At 25.7% G+C, this 20,660-nt stretch overlaps 2 protein-coding genes across 2 annotated transcripts; both read right to left on the bottom strand.

Annotated features, from left to right (window-relative positions):
* Nucleotides 1-132: 132 nt before the first annotated feature.
* Nucleotides 133-15,814, bottom strand: LOC114120949 ((E3-independent) E2 ubiquitin-conjugating enzyme UBE2O-like). Its single transcript, XM_027983066.2, has 21 exons — nt 15,405-15,814; nt 15,153-15,326; nt 13,909-14,061; nt 13,597-13,752; nt 13,395-13,528; nt 11,966-12,219; nt 10,747-10,878; nt 10,136-10,308; nt 8,867-9,066; nt 8,640-8,805; nt 8,373-8,563; nt 8,050-8,208; nt 7,862-7,980; nt 7,540-7,595; nt 7,195-7,459; nt 5,977-6,137; nt 5,545-5,809; nt 5,328-5,487; nt 3,288-3,353; nt 3,170-3,225; nt 133-549 (listed from the first exon to the last, which is right to left on the bottom strand). Exons 1-21 carry the CDS (start codon nt 15,609-15,611, stop codon nt 428-430), a joined length of 3,369 nt encoding a protein of 1,122 aa, XP_027838867.1. The 5' UTR covers nt 15,612-15,814; the 3' UTR covers nt 133-427.
* A 1,108-nt stretch (nt 15,815-16,922) lies between these two features.
* Nucleotides 16,923-20,601, bottom strand: LOC114120946 (pre-mRNA-processing factor 6). Its single transcript, XM_027983060.2, has 2 exons — nt 19,998-20,601; nt 16,923-19,459 (listed from the first exon to the last, which is right to left on the bottom strand). Exons 1-2 carry the CDS (start codon nt 20,444-20,446, stop codon nt 17,116-17,118), a joined length of 2,793 nt encoding a protein of 930 aa, XP_027838861.1. The 5' UTR covers nt 20,447-20,601; the 3' UTR covers nt 16,923-17,115.
* Nucleotides 20,602-20,660: the final 59 nt, after the last annotated feature.

Here is a 20,660-nt window from a genome sequence, read left to right as displayed (position 1 = left end):
AATATTTAATTTTACATGTTTCAAAAGCCTATAATGTAATATGTTTAAGGCATAAAACAAAATTAACAATAGTTTATAAATAATGTACATGACAAAATAAACAAAAAAAATTAAATAATACAACAAATGGAATAAAAATATTTAACAATATTTACTTTATTATAGTTAAAAACTGTTTTACATGTAGTATACATTTCCTATAATTACATATTTGTTTTCTCATCTAAATATGAAGTAGTTGGAGAATAACATGTAATATAACTTTTAATAAATAATACTTAAATACGTTGAAAGCTAGAGAAGTAGAACATAAAAAATAAATAAATTTAAAAAATGGTAAGTATATAGAAACAATAACTTTAATATGAAACTCATATGTTGACATATGTTTTTCGTTGAATAGGATAGAGCAATTAGTTGCTTATAATTATTTAAACATGATATTCATAGAAATCAATACTTCTTTGTAATCTTTTAGAGCTTTGATGATTGATAGGCAAAAACCCTTGGAAAGTGGTAATAATGGATATCCAGGAACAAGTTTTTCATCTAAAAATTGATCAAATTATACTTAATATTAAATACAATCATTTGAAGTAAACTACTACAACTGTATTAATTACATAGACGTGCACAAGAGGGGATAACATGTGTGCCAGAGCTTCTTCTGATACATTATAATTGGAGATCTAAAACTCAAGCCCCAGAATAAGTTGGCATATTTTATTGTTACTAAATTATATGTAATTCATGAAAAAATATCATATAATAAAAAACTCTTATTTCTACGATATTCAAAAAAATAATTGATATCATTAAACATTAGTGTCTTAATATCATAAATAAATAGTAACTGTTTTGGAAATAGATTAAGATAATATTTCTCGAAAGTTAGAATTATTAATCATATTTAATATTATGTGATATTAATAAATTACTAAATTGAAAATTTCATGACACAATAAGTGACCATAATTCACAGGTAAACACTACATGGGCCTTGGAGTTTCATGTTTTATGTAATTTAAAAAATCAATATCACATATTCTATTGTTTGTTACAAATATGGAACAATTAACTAGGGTCTGGATTTATATGTCTTTACATATAGTAACTGAGTATATGCAGTATTAAATAGTAAAAATTGTGGACAATTCATTAAACACTGAGTTCACAAGAAAAAGTTTTTTTTGCATAGGTATTTGAAAATATTTCAACTGTCATAGAATATTTAGCATATTTAACAAATTTGATCCATTTTGAGAAAAAGGCTGATTTCTTATAATTTCAATAAAAAGGTAACTGGAATGGCAAATGTATTTAATAATTACTATAATTTTTTTTTAACACTTTTGATAAAAAAAAAAAAACATGCAATGATAATACTTTTATGTATCTATCCATGATGTTCATTAAACATGATGACTAATCTATAATTTTGGCTATTATTCATCCATTCTCATAAGAACAAAATATTTTTTTTATGATTTGATGTAATAAATGATTTAATTATATTGTTTATATATTATATTTCTATAGTGCAATAATCTCATTACAAAAGTGTTAATTCATTTGAGTAAAAAGTGGAATCTACTTAATAGGGACAAATATGGCGGTGATCTATCTGTCCCCACTATTCGACCGTACCGATTAACTGCATGATTTAAATTAATAAAAACATATTAAGGGGATTGGAAGCATTGATTTTCTGTCTTTGTCTTACACACATGGAATATAGGAAAAATAGCTATACGCGCCTGACAAAAATTAAGGTACTTCTAGTTGTTCGATTTAAAATATGTAAAGATGATTGAATTGGTATACAAGTTTACTTTGCATCGGTCGAAGCACTTTATCGATTGTTTTATTGTTTAAAATAAATATTTTGATGAGAATAAATATTTTAAATTTAATAATTTGTCAATTTTTATTATTAAATATAAATTGAAAATATTAAAAATATACTTCAACGGATGCAAAGTAAACTTGTATGCCAATTCAATCATCTTTACATATTTTAAATCGAACAACTAGAAGTACCTTAATTTTTGTCAGGCGCGTATAGCTATTTTTCCTATATTCCACGTGTGTAAGACAAAGACAGAAAATCAACGCTTCCAATCCCCTTAATAAAAAAAAAGAATGTAAATTAAAACTTATCGAGGAAGTAATTTTGTACCTAGGCTAGTCAAGGTACTCATGGTAGTAGGATAAAAATGGTTGACAAAAATAAAATACATACAAAATTACAATATTATAACATATTGAATAACATAAAATTATTATATAAAATATAATAATGACATTGAAATTAGATAATTACAGTTTCGATAAGAAAACAGGTTTGAACAAATTAAACTATGTTCCTTATAACTGATGTTTTGTGATAAACAAAATTAAATTGCTTAAAATGTATAAATTCATACGAGACTCTGCTGATTTGTCCCTAAAAAGCAGTTGTCCCTTTTATGTAGAGCTCACTGTAATTACATATTTGACGGAAAATGTAAAAAAAAAATGTAAAAATTTACATTTTTTTAAGAGAATTTAAACAGAATATTTGCAGTTTTTTTGGAGAAAATAAGCATCATATTTCAAATATATTTAGAGAATATAAATTCAGACCCTAATTATAACTATTCAAATATAATTATAATCATTAATACTATCAGAATTATACTATTTATTATAAATTTAAATCATAATACTTAAAAACAGACCTCAAAAGAGAAAGAATGAAATTCTAATAAAGATGCAAATTTTAGAAAATTAATGTGATTTTTTGATAAATATATAATATATACTTGACCTGGAATAAATTATAAGTATTATTAAAGTTAATAAGCTTTTATAAGATTCATTAACAAAAAAAAAAAATGTTGGGAATCAGGGTTGGACATTTTTTAAATTTAAATTTTCTATTCATGATTTTTTATTAAAATTCCACAACCAAATAAAATGAACATGTCTACAATTATAAATTTGTAATTATTGTTGTATGTATAATAAAAAAAAATAAGTTATGTACCATCATATAATAACCTTATTAACAGAATGCTCAAAAATATTACAGGCATCTCCTGAAATTGTGGTCTGCGCACGCCTATGATCAAATTATTATAATACATGATAAACTAATATTATTGTTAAAAATTGGTTATTAGATTACCTTCAGTTAATTCTCTTTCAGACATTTTAATCCAATTTTCAATTGTTTTGATTAATCTAAAAATATTGATAAATACAACATATTAAAATCATTCTAGATTAAATATATAAAAACATACTTTGGACCATGAGTTTGAACGTGTTCTAGTATTTCTTCTTTAAAATACCCTGTATTTTTAACGTCCCTAAAATAAAAATATATAAAAATAAATGATGATTATTTCATGTTTATATAAAAGTAATCAGAGCTTTCAAAGAGGGTGATCTTATTTTATATATTGAATATAAATTATAAGAAAAATTTACTTTTATTTGACATTGCCAAACAGTTCAAATTAAAAGGATTGTAAATTTTCAAAAACAATCATAGATGCAGTGACAGACTGGCTCGAAAAGGTCCAGTCCTCGATTTGGAAAAAAGGGCCCCCAATAGGGAATTAGCAAATGTTTTGATTAGTCCAAAAAAAATTCCAAACTGTGGTCAATATTTAGTTCCGGTTCAGAGTTGGAGCCATTGTCAAAAGATAGATAATTTTTTAAAATTTTTAGTTGTTGAATCATATTGTATTGCAAATTGTTGTAGTTCAGAAGTTAAAATATGTACACTTTTTTTTTGTTAATTCAACAAGTTTTAATATTGAGTTTTCAGGTAAACCACTTTTAATATTTTTTAAATTTTTAGGGTCTAAGAAAATACAATCTTTGAGTAGATCTGAATTGTCAACAAATCTTTCTTCCATACTATTTATCATAACATCAAATATATAATTATGTGTTTCCATTTTAAACTTTTTTTCTGTGGAAATGTCAGGCTTTTCATCTGATGCTAATTTACCAAGCATTTTATTTATTTTTCGCACTCTACTTACACATTTGTTTTTACTAAACTTATCTTTTATAATAAAATCTATACCATTTAATTCCAATTCCTCATTAATTTTTGTTATAAAATGTTGAGCATTAGAAATAAGTTTATTAAATGTTTCATCACCATTATTTCTTTTTTCTTTAATTTGTTTTACTAAATTTTTTGTCATATTAAAAGCTATTACATAATTTAATGAGCGTGATTGTAAGAACTGGGACAGGAGAACTTAAATTAAAAATATCAAGATAAATAGCTGCAGTTAAAATTATTTCAAATTTTTAAGAGTCATGTAATTAGTTTTTGCATCAAATTTTGAGTCACTAGAAGTTATTGCCAATAAAAAAATGTATGAATAACAAGAATCAAGAACCTTTTACATTAGGCTCATTGAACTGAATTATAGAAGATAATAATTAATATTGCCTTGGTAATTACTCCACTATCTGGTTGCTCCAATCAAGTTCAATTTTTCGAGTTTATAATGACTTTTATGAGTTTGTTTTGTTAAATCTGACCATACTTTCATTTTTTTAGGTGAATCTAAAAGAAAAGTAGCATATTGTTGAACTAACATATTATTATTGACTTTAAAAGTTATTTAAAACACTGTGGACTATACAGCCTTCATATGCATGAGTACAATTCTTATCCAAAGTATAATAATTTACAATTAGTGATAATTAAGAATACGTATAAATATAATATAATATTATTTAATAGGTAGTCACAACAATTTTACACTATTTATAATCAACAATAAATATTTGTATATACACAGCTATTACATTTGTAGAATAATAATGTTATTAGTTTAATAATAATCATTGAAAACTTCTCAAGATAGTAAACAAATATACATTTCCAGATTTGAAAAAAAGTAATGTTTATTTCATATTTCTATTTATTCTAGACGAATAATAATAATATTAATAGGTATAAAATCAGGGGTCTCCAATTACCATAATTAAGGTGGGGCCCTGTCCGCAATTGCGGACTAGAGGTCCAGGCCAGTGTGACACTGCATAGATGCTTATCTTTGTTCAATATTTCCCAAAACATACCAATGATTTAGAGAATTATGCAACATATCAATGTTTATTTTGAATCCTAAGAGTAATTATGTATTAAAAATAATTACATTTTTTCATGACTTTAATATAACCTTCAACTTAATTAAATTATTAATTAAAAAAAAAAATTTCCAATAAAATTAATTTAATGTAGTTCAGCTAGATACAGTCATATTTAAATGCAGTAGGTTAAAGGGTTAAATTTTATTTTTTTAACTTACGAATGGTGCATGTTTAATTTTAACATATTTGTCATTGATTGCACTACTTTTATCAGAGCCATTTCGTTGTAAACACGAGAGTTTTCTTTTGCAAGCTTTTGACCACGCTGAGAATCAAATCCAGCTTCATTATAATACGGTTCACTTACCAATATCAGTCCTGAAACAATAATATAATATTAATATCAGAGTAGGTATAAAACTGAATGTTTATCACCTTGTATTGATACTAGAAGCTGTAATAAATTAGAATTATTAGGTGACCATAGTTCAACACCATGACCAGACCAAGTACCTAAAAGACTAAGGCATACTTTTCCATCTTCATAAAGATTTGGATTCAATCGGTCATCACAATAACTATAATAATGACAGAGAGGTGGTTGAATTGGATAGGTAGGTGGTATTTTGACATCAAACAGAAACAAACCACCAGCATATGGAGTTTTTTCTGGTCCTCTGATCATTATAGAGAATAAATCCTAAAATAACAAAACAATTAAGGAACATATTAGAGAAATAAATAATAATTATTATGCCTTTTATTCAAATAATAATTTAACAATGATAAAAATAATATTAATTTAATTTATTTTGTACAGTTTTATTTTATAAACAATACACATATTTGTAAAATATTATTAATTACCACACGATTTTCAAAAGTTTTCACCCAAATTCCTGCTGGTAAACTTTTTTGAAGTATTTGAATGTCTTTGGCAATAACTTTTGGCAATGATGAATGTAAATTATCTTTATCATTGATATATTTGTGTGAATTATCCCTAACTGTATCAATTACATCAAAAACTGTAAAAGAAAATAAATAAAATTGAAAAACAACTAATTTAATATTTGACTTCAAGATTATTTTCTTCAAGTTTTATTATTTTAATAACAAATGTAGAATCTTTTTATAAAATGCCTAGTAGGAAGTTAAACTGCAGTTTTGTCTTTGTCTTATAAATCTTGCATTTAATATTATTTAATTATAATTAATATTATCAATAAAAATATTAACCAAAGAGACTTAAAACATACTTATATTGCTTATATTATAATTTTCTACATGCAACAAAATTTTCATATAATTCTATAGGAAGTGTAATTTACGGTAAAAATTAATTTAAACTACTTAATGAGGAAATTGCTAATAACATAAACGTTATCCTTAGAAAAAGACTGATTAACATTGTCTCCAACTACATATGATTAGTTTTATCCATTGGTTAATGGTTTATCATTGTATTAAAATATAATACTTCCATTATACTGTATATTTGAAATTTTTATTTAAAGTTGAGTTTTTTTTTAATTTTACTAAAGTAAACAATATTTTCTTTGTAATTTTTAACCATATTAATGGAAATAATAAAAATGTCTTACATTTTATAAATAAAGCAAATATTAATGCACTTGATTTATTTTTTTAGTACTTTTGTGATTGAAAAAAAATTTAATTCAGGTTGAATACTCTGTTCATTGAAAGAACTCAACTCGCTTGCACATCCAAAACATATAATTATCTTTATCATGCGGTTATTGCTATATAACTAGTTGTGGGTGTTGCGAAGACTATAATAAATTTTAAACATAGCCTAGTTATATCATGGCAAACAGAGTTTTTATAATTTGTTTTCATAAATTTATTTATTTTTTTTTACTAAAATTGAAATATGAATAGGTTGTGGGAAAATATGTTAATGCTCCAATATATATATTAATCTAATGTAAATTGAGAAGTGATTTTCTTGTTCGATACATTTAAGAAATTATTCGTGAAAAGTAAAAAAATAAATGTTATTTCACTTTAAGATAGCATTTACATAAAGTACTTTATAATTTAGCCATTTTTAGTTTTACAAACCTCCAGCTTCTTCTGGTTTGGTTATAACTTGAAATACCGGTTCTTTATCTGTTTCTACTGCAATGAAACGACATTCTGTAGGATTTGATTCAATTATTGGAAGATTTGATGTTGGATCAGTTATATACGTTCTCTCAAGACATTCTCCAGTACTTGGTTCAAAAGTTTTTAGTACTAAATCATAAAGATCATATGATTTATTAAAAACTCGATTAACTTTCTTTATGAAATCTGCTACTAGTTGTCTTAATGAACGTACACTGTCCTATAAATAAATATGTAATTTTAAAAATTAATCATGAAATATTAAATAGTATAAACTGAAATGTTATTTTATTTATTTACTTTAATTAAATTCTCATATGATAGTTCTTCTTCTTCAACTCTTTGTTCTTTACTATCTATAAATACAGTAATATACAGTTAAATATAAAATAAACTTATATCATTTATCAACAATGGAGCCATTATTTATCATTTTACGTAAATTTGCAACTTTTAACAGAACAGTTAGGTGTATACAATATAAAAATTTTATTCCAAGTCAAAATTACTTGAGAATGACTGTACAGTTATAGTGTTATCAATCTAGTTCTGTAAGCTAATTATGGTTCCATCTATATAATATAAATAATGTGATCTAATTGAAAACTATAAAATACAATACCTATTCTTGAGATTATTTTGTTTATTAATTTAGAGATATTATCCATGAGATCCTTGTACCATGCTTCTATTTCCTTATATTCTGAAGTCGATAAAGTTGAACTAATGTTAAATCCTAACCTATGTATCAGTACATTGTTTTTATATTTAAAATGTTTAAATCATTTTAAAATTTAATAGATGAATTACCTATATTGTTCCAAAGTTTTTTTTAATTTAATAACTTTATCCATGTCACAATTTTCTTCAACAGCATCTAAGAATAAATTTATACTCGTAGCAGATTGTTTTAGCAATTGTACTAATAATTTTGGATATCTCGGTTCATCTTCTTGGTCACAGCTTTTACTATACACATAAATAAATATTATATGAAAACAAAATAAAAAACTTGGAATGACTTGTATGAGATACTTATAATTATTAAACTCTGTGTTAACATTTATTTTAAGCAAATAGATTGTAATGTTATTTAGTTTGTTATAATTTAGGTAAAAATAAGTTAAATTTACTTAGATGATCCAGGACTAGTTACAGACATCCAATCTTCAGATAAGTCATCTTCAACAGCAAGAGGTGCATCATCATCTTCATCCTCATATTCTTCCTCTTGAAAACTGAAGTTATCATCATTTGGTTTGATAACAAACAATTCTTGAGGCCAACATTCAGTTTTTTCACCATTCACCCACATCACTAAAATCTAAATAATTAAAATACCATATAAATAATAAATATAAATAAATTATTATTAAATGAATAGTATAAAAAAAAGTTACCCTGCCATTAGGCCCTGCACTTAAGACTTGTCCAGCAGTTAAGGTATTAAAATGTCGGTTTGTTTCAGGATTAATGTGTATAATGAGACAACCAGATTTAAAATGAAAATCAGGATGATCTCGTAAGTCATATACACTAAAATAAGTCTTTTCAATAGGATTTGGCCTACAAAAATAGTTAAGATTCAGTATTAATTTGAAGTAATATTAATATAATTAATTCATACAATGAAGGATTTTCAGGATAAACTTTAAACCATTGTATATGAGCAGTACGTTCTGCATGGTCAACAGATTCTACAACTCCATAAACATCAGATTCAGGATTTTTATCAGTAACAAAATCACCAGGAAAAAACTCAAGATCATCAAGAGTTTGCACTGGGTAGAGATCGGTAGAAGAAACTCCTGTTTCTCTAGTGCCATCCTACAAACAAATACGTTCAGAATTAATAAAATTTAATTAAAATAAGAATATTTATATTTATAAATAAAAACTGAGCATTGAAAATTATTCTAACTGCTTGTTATTCAATTTTCCCTTTATGACATAGTGATGTTTTGCAATTTATTTATTTATGTTTTGGCTTAGGCAGATCTCCTATTTTTGATATTATGTTTTGTGACTTACTGATTAGTAAAGCGCTGATTTCTATGCTATTGCATATTTTTTTTCTTTTCACATTTTTGGATTTTTGTCAGTAATCTGTACAAATCATTAGCTTGAGGATACTGGTAAATTTTTTTTTGTATATTTCTGTATATTTAATGGTTATTGCTTATTTTTACAAAATTTGAAATGTATTAAAACAAAATTTTTAAAAAAATGTACAAAATAATATTTTGTCAAGTAGAAATATTAAAAATAATTTTGTTGGCATTAGATAATAACTGAAATAAAGATAGTAAGATGAATAATCAATTACGATAAACGTTTGTATCTACCTATAATCTTAATTGATCTTATTGTATCAGTCAGTTATCGACATACCACTCAGTTTGTTGATTAGTCCGCAAACCATAAATATGTCGAAAATAATTAGTTGATTTTCAACAAAATTCGATAATGGCTTTCATCAGCAAACAAAGACACTGAGGTTTTCACTATAGACGAAAAAAATAGTATTTTGCAACCCTTGTGGAAAATCTATTATTGTGATTTTAAAAATACATTAAGTTGTTCAAAAAATTTCCTATATTTTTTTTTTATTAAGTATTTAAGTAATTAATTATTTGTTAGTAAATTATTCATTTTTCATAATTACTTAATTTGTAAATTTTAAATAAAAAAAAAAAAATTCTTACATATATGTTACATATTTTCATGATTTTTAAAGCATATTTCGATACTTTTTAGTGCATTAAAAAAATACGCGCCCTACTGATAAAATTATAATTGGGGATTACTATGTAAAGATTATGCAAACCAAAAACTGAATTTTGTCAGTACTCAGTGTATTCTTATTTAAAGTATAAAAGTGAATTAATTTATATACCTGCCATATAACATCTACCATAGATTTTGTGTAGCAAACCTCAACTACAACTTTGGAATTGGGTTTAGTTTTTACTTTGGGTACATTGAGTTGTTTACTTTTTTTAATTAATGATTTCCATATACGGTTCCTCTTTAGTCGGTTTGATTTTAATGTATGAACGCAATTATTGCCTAAAAACAAATTAACAGTAAATTCTAATTTTTTAAAATAGATAATAAATGTTTTATATAGTATATAATATGGTTAGGTTCATTAAAATAACAATTTTTTGATTTTAAGTGTTCTTAAAGACTATATTTTAAATAATAAGACTATTTTACAATATTTATTACATAAATAAAAATAATTTAAATTAGTATTTTTTAAATTTCAAAACTATCCCCTCTCAAACCATACTAATAAATCCTTTTAACATTTATAAATAAAAAATAGAAATTTTTATGTTATATGTTGGTTTAAGAGCTTTTGCTAATACTAAGAAATTAAATGAGATTTAACAGAACATGGGAAATTTAAAAATTCTTAAGATTATATATTTATTTTTTCATAAATAAAGATAAAAATCAACATATTATACTATCAAATAGATTATATTTACAATTTTTTACCTGTTGTACTTGTGAATGGTTTAGATACACATTTTTTGGATAGCAATGTAAATTTAAATTCCTTATTTAATAATCTATCATTTCTCTGTAACTGCATAGCTGGAACGTTTCTGCTAGACACATTTTGTGTACCTACAAAAATAATATCCAACAATAGTATATTAATTATTCTGAAATATATTTTATAATACATTATCAAGGTCTTTGAAAATATAATTTATTGTTTGGTTAAGTAATATTACCAGTCATTTTAATTAAACATAAAATAAAATATCAAGCTGGACAATTATAATAGTTAATATTTTGACTAATATATTTTTAATGTATTTTACAATAGTAAAATTAAATATTTAATCAATTTTACATGTGAAAAATATAGATGGATCATTAAGATTAAGCAAGTTTTAAAAATTCCACTTTTTTTTTTTTAACAATAATTTCTAGATTATGATTTTAATTTTAGTGATGAAATGTATTATATTTTATAAATTTGAGCACAATGATAAAAATAATGTTGAGCAAAAACTGAAGAGGAAAGCAAGTTAAAGATTAAATCAGAAAAAGTTATATTTAATGTGATTTAAAATACTAGAACACGGGTGGCCAAATTGTTTTTCGTCACAATCTACTAACAATATACTTCACTTTTGAGGATCGACTTCCATAGAAAATTTTTTTTATTATTGAATAGCTATAATTATTAAGAAATATATAGAACGTGTGACCCTAAAAATAAATTTTAACATGATTGACTGTTTGGTTGATCCGAAATAATAAATTAACTCTAAAGATTTAATATAATAGGATAAAAAAAAGTGATAAGATCATAATTACAATTTAAAAACTATATTTTCTTTAATTCAAGTTTTATATTTTTCTTACAGTTACCTTATAAATAAGAAAAAGTACATTTTCTATATTAATTGCATGTCTTTATATACAACTTTTAATTTCACTTAATTAATAAATAGTTGTTCAATATTTTGGGAGCTGTTTTACTTCTCTAAGTCCTTAAGGGCAAGTTAATATATTTTTACTTAATAGTACAAAACTAATGTCCAAGTATGTGAAAGGTAGTAAGATTTCGATAACTTATTTTATATTAATAAATGTAAATATTTAAATATTTATCAAATGTTAACTAAAAACTACTATTTAAATAAAAATAAACATCAACATTACATAAATTCAATACATTATTATAAAGTATAATACATACTTAATAAGCCATCTATGTGATCCAACTCATTAAAATCTGTATTCTTTGATGATTTATTGGAACTTAAAAGTTTGTTTTGATGCTTATCATTATTTGTTTTACTATGCAATGAATCTAGTCCAATATTGAAGGATTCAGTACATTTAGATCGCCATTGTTCCATTGTCATTAAATTATCTGTATCTTGAATTGTATACCAATGTGTATCTCCCACTTGAATTGAACACGACTCAAATAAATCGATAGTTTTAAGTCTATACATTTAAAAACAGTCAAAATTATTCAAAAATAATACAAACAATATCAAACTAATTATTTTGCATTTATGTATACTATTTGGATACCTTATAGAACATTTTTCAATAGTATATGTGAAAATGAATATATTTTTATTTAATTAAGGTAGAAACTTATGACACTAGAATTCCTTAACTATAAATATGTAAAATAATATATATTAGGCAGGACCACGACATGACGCGGTTGAACCGCTTATGCGTGAACACGTATCAGGCAATTGCATTTAAAATCAAAAAGTTTGAATTTGTTGAGCGGTTCAACCACTGTGTATAAACTATAATGAATCTTAGTTATATTTAAATATTTTCATTTTTAGTTTAAATTAATACTATAAAATACTTTTAAGCTGTATATATATATATGTATACAGTAGAACCCCTCTTGTCCATCACTACGGTTGATCCAACCAAAGTATTATCAATAAGAATACTTTAAAAATATGTGCATTTAGATCCAATATTTATGTATGCATGTAATATCCTCATTCAAATTTTTTGGGTTACACATATTATGTAGTAAATAATTTAACACATGTCTGTAATTTAAAATAATTTAATGAAAAATTTCCGTCAAATGATTTTGAATATTCTGATAATCTAACCATTCAAACCTTTTTCATGTTTCGACCACATACCCACAGTTCTGAAGGTGACGGAGTAGAGGGGTTCTACTGTAAATGCCTGTGCGTATGTAAAACACTATGAATGACGAATGTCTTAAGATATAATTTTTAAGCTGTACAATGTATTGCTCGCAGATTAGTAGTCATTGACTGTAATATTAATAAGTAAGGCCCAGATTTTTATGCAAATAAATATTCTTCTAAAGTTTACCTAGAATTATTTTTTTCCCATATTTTTGCATATGTAGTCACCATAAAATAAAAATAATAAAAATAATAAAGGATATCATTAATATTTCAAGCAAAACATAAATTATACATTATTAACATTTTGTAACCATTGACCAACATAACCTCATAAAGTGCATACAGTCTATTTTCTGTAACAGCTTGTAACTATATCTCAAACTGCAATAGATAATATACAACAAAATAACCAAGTACTTATTACATAATAGTTAATAGTTAATATATTAAAATGAATACTTATTTTTCTTTAGTATTTACTTTTTCAAATTATCACCAGTAAATAATCTTTGTGGCCAACATTCTTCATGTGGCTTTGTTTTACTTGATGTTTGGCAGTACCATTCAACTTCAACTGATGATACAATAACATCTTGAACATAAACTTTGATCCACTAAAATTAATAAATATAGCATAGTTACAACATCAAAACTTATTTATATAATGACTTTAATATATTACCTTGGTCCCATATTTATAGCTGATTTTCTTCTTATAATTGTGCAATAAACATTTCATTAAGTTACTGACAGTTAAAAATGTTGCACTTTCTAGGGAATCTAGACACATTTTTAATTTTTGCCCGTGATAGAACACATTGTCATCAATGGAAAAACTCTAAAATTTAAAAGAATTAAAGTCATAAAAAATTTTTTCAAGCTCTATTAAAATTGGTAGTAACATAATAAACAATAAAAACTAATAGTAAAACCTAACCTATGTTATTTAAAAAAATTTTAATAGACTAAATTATCAATATAAATTTTGAATTACATCACTTGTAGATAAACTTATGAAGTCTCTTCGATATGGATCCTCTAATGTAAAAATAGATCCATCTTGTGAAACAAATGTAACTTTACATTTTACTTCATAAACTCCGCCGACCCACGATTCATAAAAAACTGAGGAATCAATTGCAAAGGGCTATAAATAAAATGTAATAATTAATGATACTTCTAAAATTTGTATTAATGAATTAAACAAAAATTACTATTATTTATTAAAATAATAATAAATGGCATCAATAAAAATAATTAAATTTGAACAATATTTTATAATATACTGTGTGTTCACCAAAATAGGGAACACTGAATTTTTCAGCTGGATTATTTTGGAATAAATCAATTTATTTTTACAAGCTGGTGATATATAAATACATTTAAAATTTTTTTGAAATTTTGGTCCACACATGAGCAGCGAAAACTTTTTTTTTAATAGCAACACCTATTTTAAACACCATATTTGAATAGGTATGTTTTTTTTAAGCAATTTTTATGTATCTATCAACTATGATTTTTAAATTCAAAATTGACTGAAAACAAGAGTCTTGTCAATTTTAATAAATAATAAATTTTTTTTAGAAGTAGTATAATTTTATACCCATATTATGTTTGTCTTGTTCATAACACTTCTAAAAAAAAAAAATACGTACTAATATTCCAAAAATACCTAACCAATTAGAATTAATTATAAATTTATAAATGATTTTATCCTAAATTTTTAAAAATAATAAAAAAAATGTGTTATTTTTTAAAATTGACATGGCTCTTATTCAGTTAATTTTGAATTTAAAAATCATAGATGATACATTAGAATTGCTTAAAAAAAATAGACCTAACTAAATATTGTGTTCAAAATAGGTGTTGCTATTGAAAAAAAAGTTTTCACTGCTCATGTGCAGACCAAAATTTCAAAAAATGTTGAAATGTAATTAAAAATTTGTATATATATACCTACCTACCTACCATTAGTTTGTAAAAAAAATTGAATTCAACTCGTCAAAGAAATTCAGTGTTCCCTAAATTGGTACACACTTTATATTGCATATCTTGAAAGTAAAATTCTTTTTAGTAATATGTGTAAGACTTAGGTACAAAATAATTACAATAAATATATTAAATAAAAAAATATTCAAAAAATTTAATAGTAAAATAATTAATTAAAATTAAAAACTTTAATTCGTTTGATAGATATGTAAAAATAATTAATATTTAAAATATAATATAAGTACATACTTTAATGTGAGTAAAATTTCGAGAATTGATATTTTCTATTATTTTGTTAGTATTAAGTACTTTTACAGTGGCATATATATCAATATTTTCACAATATCCAAACTGACTAGGTTTGCCTTCACTAACTTTACGTACTACATCACCAGGCATTAATGATCGATCCATTAATACAACCTAGGAAGTTAAAAAAAAAGTAAGGCTCTAATTTCAAAACACTTAAAATTGCATATGTATGAAAAAAAAATAATATACTTTATCATCAGAGATAATTTCTTCAGCACCATTCGGATGCCAGATCACTTTGATCTCATTATGATTTTTATACGAGCTCTTCTTTAACTCGGTTTCTGATCGCGATCTGTTCGTCGTTAAAACCAAACCATACTTAACTAGACCAGATTTTGAAGACACCATGGCCACTTCATCTTCGTAAAAGAATTTTTCATCATCTTTCTCCATTATTTTATTGTACGTAAATAAAAGCGGGTCAGATGACAGTACCTAAACCGGCTTACATCAACGCACAATGTTAGTATTATATTTTGTAATTTCTTTTACTCAATAAAAGTTGGAGACATGCGACTTAATTTAGTTAAATATATAGAAATACCTAAATGCCAATCTAAAAACAATTTTGGGTCTAAATCTAAATGATTCATTCAGAAATACTGATAAACGTTATTATCATTTTTTTTGAGTGATGCAATGAGTAATCATATGGTCACATTGATTTGACATTTTCCACCAATCATAACGGACTACAAGGACATTATACTGTATTTGTAATGAATATACTTTTGGCGCACAATTTAAAAAATATAATAAGCCACAATTTTCTTAGTATTCAGTATAGTTTTTTACTTTCAATTAATTCTATTTCTGTGGTAAACTCGTGAATTGGTATTTATTACATTAAATGATGTAACTTTTTTCTTGTAACTCATTAACAATTTTTTTGATACTTCAAGGTTTAGTTAATATAATAAGTTAAGTCATTAAAAAAATTAAAAAAATGTATTTACTTAAAATAAAATAATGATTTAAAATATTCAATACCAATTATATTTTATAAAAACTACAAATTATTGAAATAACTTATTTTAACATTACATAGTTATTTATTTTCATTTATGTATGTGTAAAAATAAATCTGCTGTATAATTTTGAACTATCCAAAACTCAGATGTTCTTCAAAATACCCTTAAAAACTTTTTTTTTCTTTATAAGTTTAGCCATATGGCATGTATTAGCTCAATAGTTATTGTTTTATTTGTCACTTGTGATATGACACATTTGTTAAACTTATTGGATATGAGCACCTAAACTTGATCCATAAAAGCAGAGATGTATTTAGGAATTTTGCGTCCCAGGTAAAGTACTTTTTTTTATCACCCAAATGTCATTGGTAACAATGGTAAAGTTGACATTAACAACAACGTTAATTTTTGATATATCATAATACTCTTCAAAATTTACTGCCCCTAAAAATGTACCGCCTAGGGTCCAATCTCATCCCCGCCACCCTAAATACGTCACTGCTTAAAAGTATACTTATAGTTCACAATAATGTACACTATCTTAAAAAATATTTAGTTTTAAGATTAGCACATCATTGTTGAAATACAGAAATATAATATTGATTGTAAAAGACACAAGTATTATTTACATAATATATATGTATATATTATATATATACATATATATATTTGTAAATCATTTTGTTTAAGTAGTTGATAAGATTGTTAAATACATTATTAAAATGTTATACTCGTTTTTATTATTATAGGTATATTATATTTTTTTATACAAACATTTCACTCTAAATGTAATTAATAAATTATTACGATTTAAAATTTAAAAAATACAAGTATAACTTAATAAAAAAAAAAATGATTTTTAGTAGTTATTTACAATTTACATACTAACTTAGCCTATAAAAGAACAAATATTTAAATGATGTTACTTAAATAGGAATAGGTAAATCTTTTGCAACTAACATTAAAACATTTTCAGTTGTAAGTCTCCAGTTATCAATATTTTTTGATACAATACACCATGCTTCACCATGATGAGGTTCTGCTGCAATACACCTCTTTTTAATATCTAGTTGTGCTTCTTCAGTTCCATGTAATACTTCAAACCTATAGAAATATGCCCAAGCATCTCCAAAATCTGGATCAATTTTCACAGTTCTATTAAACCATTCTCGGCATTTTTGTAATTTACGTTCACTCCAAAATAACTTGGAAACAGCTAAAAGTACATTTACATCATGTTCACATTTTTTTAAAGCATCCACACTTTTAGTTTTTCGTTGTGGTCTTGGTTCTAAAAATATAGCTTCTGACCATAATATTCCAGCATTTGGACATTCTTGTAGTGCTTTTGCCATCATTGTGTTTGCTATATCTCTCATTCCTGCACGAAATTCTATACGTATAGCTTCTAACCATAGTTCTGGATTATGTGGATTTTTCAAACGACCTTTTTCCAATACTGATCTTGCTTTGGTTAACATTTTTCTTTTTTCATCTAATCTAGCTAACCAGATCCATAAAGGAATAGAACTGGGACACTTCTTTAGTGCAGAATTAAAAGTTTCATGTGCTCTATCTACATCTCCTTGTTGTTCTTCAATCTGGCCTTTCATTAACCATAATTTAGCATAATCTGGAAACTTAACAAGAGCTTCTTCAAGGATTTGTAAAGCTGTATCTAAATTGTTCAAACACCATTCAAGTTTAGCAGATTTCATCATTACTCTTGGAGTTGGAGCTGAAGCTCTGGCTTTAGATAACAAACGTCTTGCACGGTCAAATTCTGAATTTTCAGACTCTAATTTGACAGCAGCAAGCCAAATTTCTTCTGAGTTTGGGTTGGCTTGAAATGCTAGAGATAAAATACCACGAGCAGCTGGTACATCGCCAGCTAACCATTTTGATTTGGCTCCCATTAACCATAATACTTCAGATTTTGGACAATGAGCAACAGCTTTTTGTAACAAAGTTTCTAAAGAATCTCTTGTACCATGATTTTTTTCAAAATAAGCAGCTCTCAACCAAATAGATTTTTTACTTGGGAAAGCAGCTAACGAATGAGAGAAAATGGCTCTTGCACACTCATAAGCTAATTGACTTGCGCACGAGTCAGCATCTTCCATCCAAGTATGTTTACGATCTTCATCTTCTATTCCATATCCAATTATAGCTTTAATAAGAGCTTGACATGTTTTTACCGAACCACATTTTTCTGCTTCAATTGCTTCTTTAATCCATTGTTCTCTGTTAATTTCAACACCATTAGCACTTAATGAAGATATAGCACGATCTATGATTTTTTCAACCATATTAATATTACCATTAGCTTCTTCTAATTTAGCAGCTGTAGTCCAAATTTGTCTGTCAGTAGGAATATTTTCACGAGCTTTATTTAAAACTTTACGTGCATTTTCATATGTTTCTAATCGAGCTAAAGCTAACCATAGATCAACACTAGTCGGGCAACATTCAACAGCACGACTTAATAAAATTCTAGCATCTTCTGGATCTTCCAACTCAATAGCTGCTTTCCACAATCTAACTGAATTTGGAATATGTTCTAAGGCTTTTCTGTATACTTTTCTTTTACCTTTAGTTTCAGATTCTAAGTCAGCAGCTTTAATCCAAATACGAACTGATGTTGGAATATGTCTAACAGCTTGGGCAATAACAGCTTTGGCAGTTTCTGGAGGTTGTAAACGAGCAGCTTCAAGCCAAAGATCTTCAGATTTTGGATTATCTTCACAGCCTTTCATTATAACATTACGAGCAGCTTGAATTTTTCCTGTTACTTCTTCAAGACGAGCTGATGCTATCCAAGCTGGTGGATGATTAGGATTTGTTTCTCGGACAGACTTTAACAATAATCTAGCTTTTTTTATATCATTAATATCTCCCCCATATGTTGGAATCATACTATGTAAATCAGTCAAATACCCTTTAGGATCAACAACCGTTTGTCCTTCAACAGAGTCTGATACTTGGTTAAGTTTTACATTCATTAAAGTATTACGAGCTTGTCCCATTTTTCTTAAATCTAAGTCACCAGATGGAGTTAACATTCCAGGTGTAACAGTACCATGTGGATATTGACTCATAAGACCACTTGCTGAATCAATAGAAGAAGTACTTTCACCACCAAGACTTCTTGAAAGTACAGTGTCAGGAAGTGGTGTGAATTTTTCAGCTCTAGGGTTTCTTTGTTTACGATTTCTAGCATCACCAACTTCGGGAATATTGCGCCATTCATCTTCACTAACCATAGTCAATCTAAAAAATAATACATTTTTAGAAAGATGTAAAAACAGTGTTTAAATATATGGTGCATAATGCAAAAGAATTTAACCACCTTTTATTTTATTGTGTATACATAATAGAATAGAATATTTTAAAACAAAATAAATACCACGATCTACTAATAAAGTTTGTTAATTGATAGTACATTATTTTATCAACCATTAAAATTTAAACATTAATTTTAGAACTGAGAATAGTTAATTCAAAAAAATGTTTGCAAAGATAATTGATTAGTGAGTTAAACTGTTTTAGAACTATACCATATTTACACGTGTAACTATATAATCAGTTGCGGCAGAAAATTAATTTTTTTTCTATGAAGCAACAATTTACCCACTCACAAATCGTTTTCATGAAAATGTTTATGATTTACCACAATACAACACCAATTATAAACGATTCTTGAATCATTAATACCTTTATTCACCTACCTGTAATTTTACAATAATTGGTCTCTTCATAAAATAACTATTTGCTATTACTGAATATAATTATGTACATATTGATTTACCCTCTTTTTAAGTCACTGAATTGTTGTTGAATTTTTGGTCGTTCTTGTCGGTATTTCTCTAATTCTTCTTTTAATCGTTTCTCTCTGTATTCTTTGCGTTTTTCATCCATTCGTTTATCAATTTCTTCATAAATCATGTCTGCTTCTTCATCATCTTTATCGTATGGATCCTTACTGAATAACGAACCACCATAACCACTGAATTCATCATAATTTGAATCGTTCAAATCTTCATCATCGTCTTCTTCTTCGTCCTTTTTTTTCTTTTTTGTTGGTGGTGCATGTCGATCGTCGGAAACATCATTAGCATCTCGTGCTGGACCAATATCAGATCGTGTTGTAAATCCTGTAGCACCTCGACCAACGCCAGCAACATATCCAAGAGGTGCAGGAATACCAATAAAATGTTTTTTTACCTTACTCACTAATGCGGCTGGTGGTGCTGCCATAATAATATTTTTTTTTAATCGACAAACATTCAAATTTAAAAATTCAGAATTAAGATTTTACAGATCCCAGTATCTACGTATTTCAAGTCTTACTGTTTACACTTTACAGTACTAGTGTTTTCACTGTTTTCGAAGATGGTTTTTATTACAGTCGTATCAATATTCTATGCTATCAAACAGAGGTTTTGTTGTTGTTGATAAAATAAGAAAACTA

This window comes from Aphis gossypii, chromosome 1 (genome assembly GCF_020184175.1).
Source record: "Aphis gossypii isolate Hap1 chromosome 1, ASM2018417v2, whole genome shotgun sequence".
Taxonomy (NCBI): domain Eukaryota; kingdom Metazoa; phylum Arthropoda; class Insecta; order Hemiptera; family Aphididae; genus Aphis; species Aphis gossypii.
This window is presented reverse-complemented; position numbering and strand designations above follow the sequence as displayed.

Coding starts and splice junctions, on each gene's coding strand:
- LOC114120949 (XM_027983066.2), bottom strand. CDS start 15,611: ATGGAGAAAGATGATGAAAAATTCTTTTACGAAGATGAAGTGGCCATG. Junction 7,596..7,861: donor CAAAATAATCTCAAGAATAG/GTATTGTATTTT, acceptor CTGTATTTATAG/ATAGTAAAGAACAAAGAGTT. Junction 5,810..5,976: donor AAACTTTTGAAAATCGTGTG/GTAATTAATAAT, acceptor TTGTTATTTTAG/GATTTATTCTCTATAATGAT.
- LOC114120946 (XM_027983060.2), bottom strand. CDS start 20,446: ATGGCAGCACCACCAGCCGCATTAGTGAGTAAGGTAAAAAAACATTTT. Junction 19,460..19,997: donor TTCAGTGACTTAAAAAGAGG/GTAAATCAATAT, acceptor ATTATTTTTTAG/ATTGACTATGGTTAGTGAAG.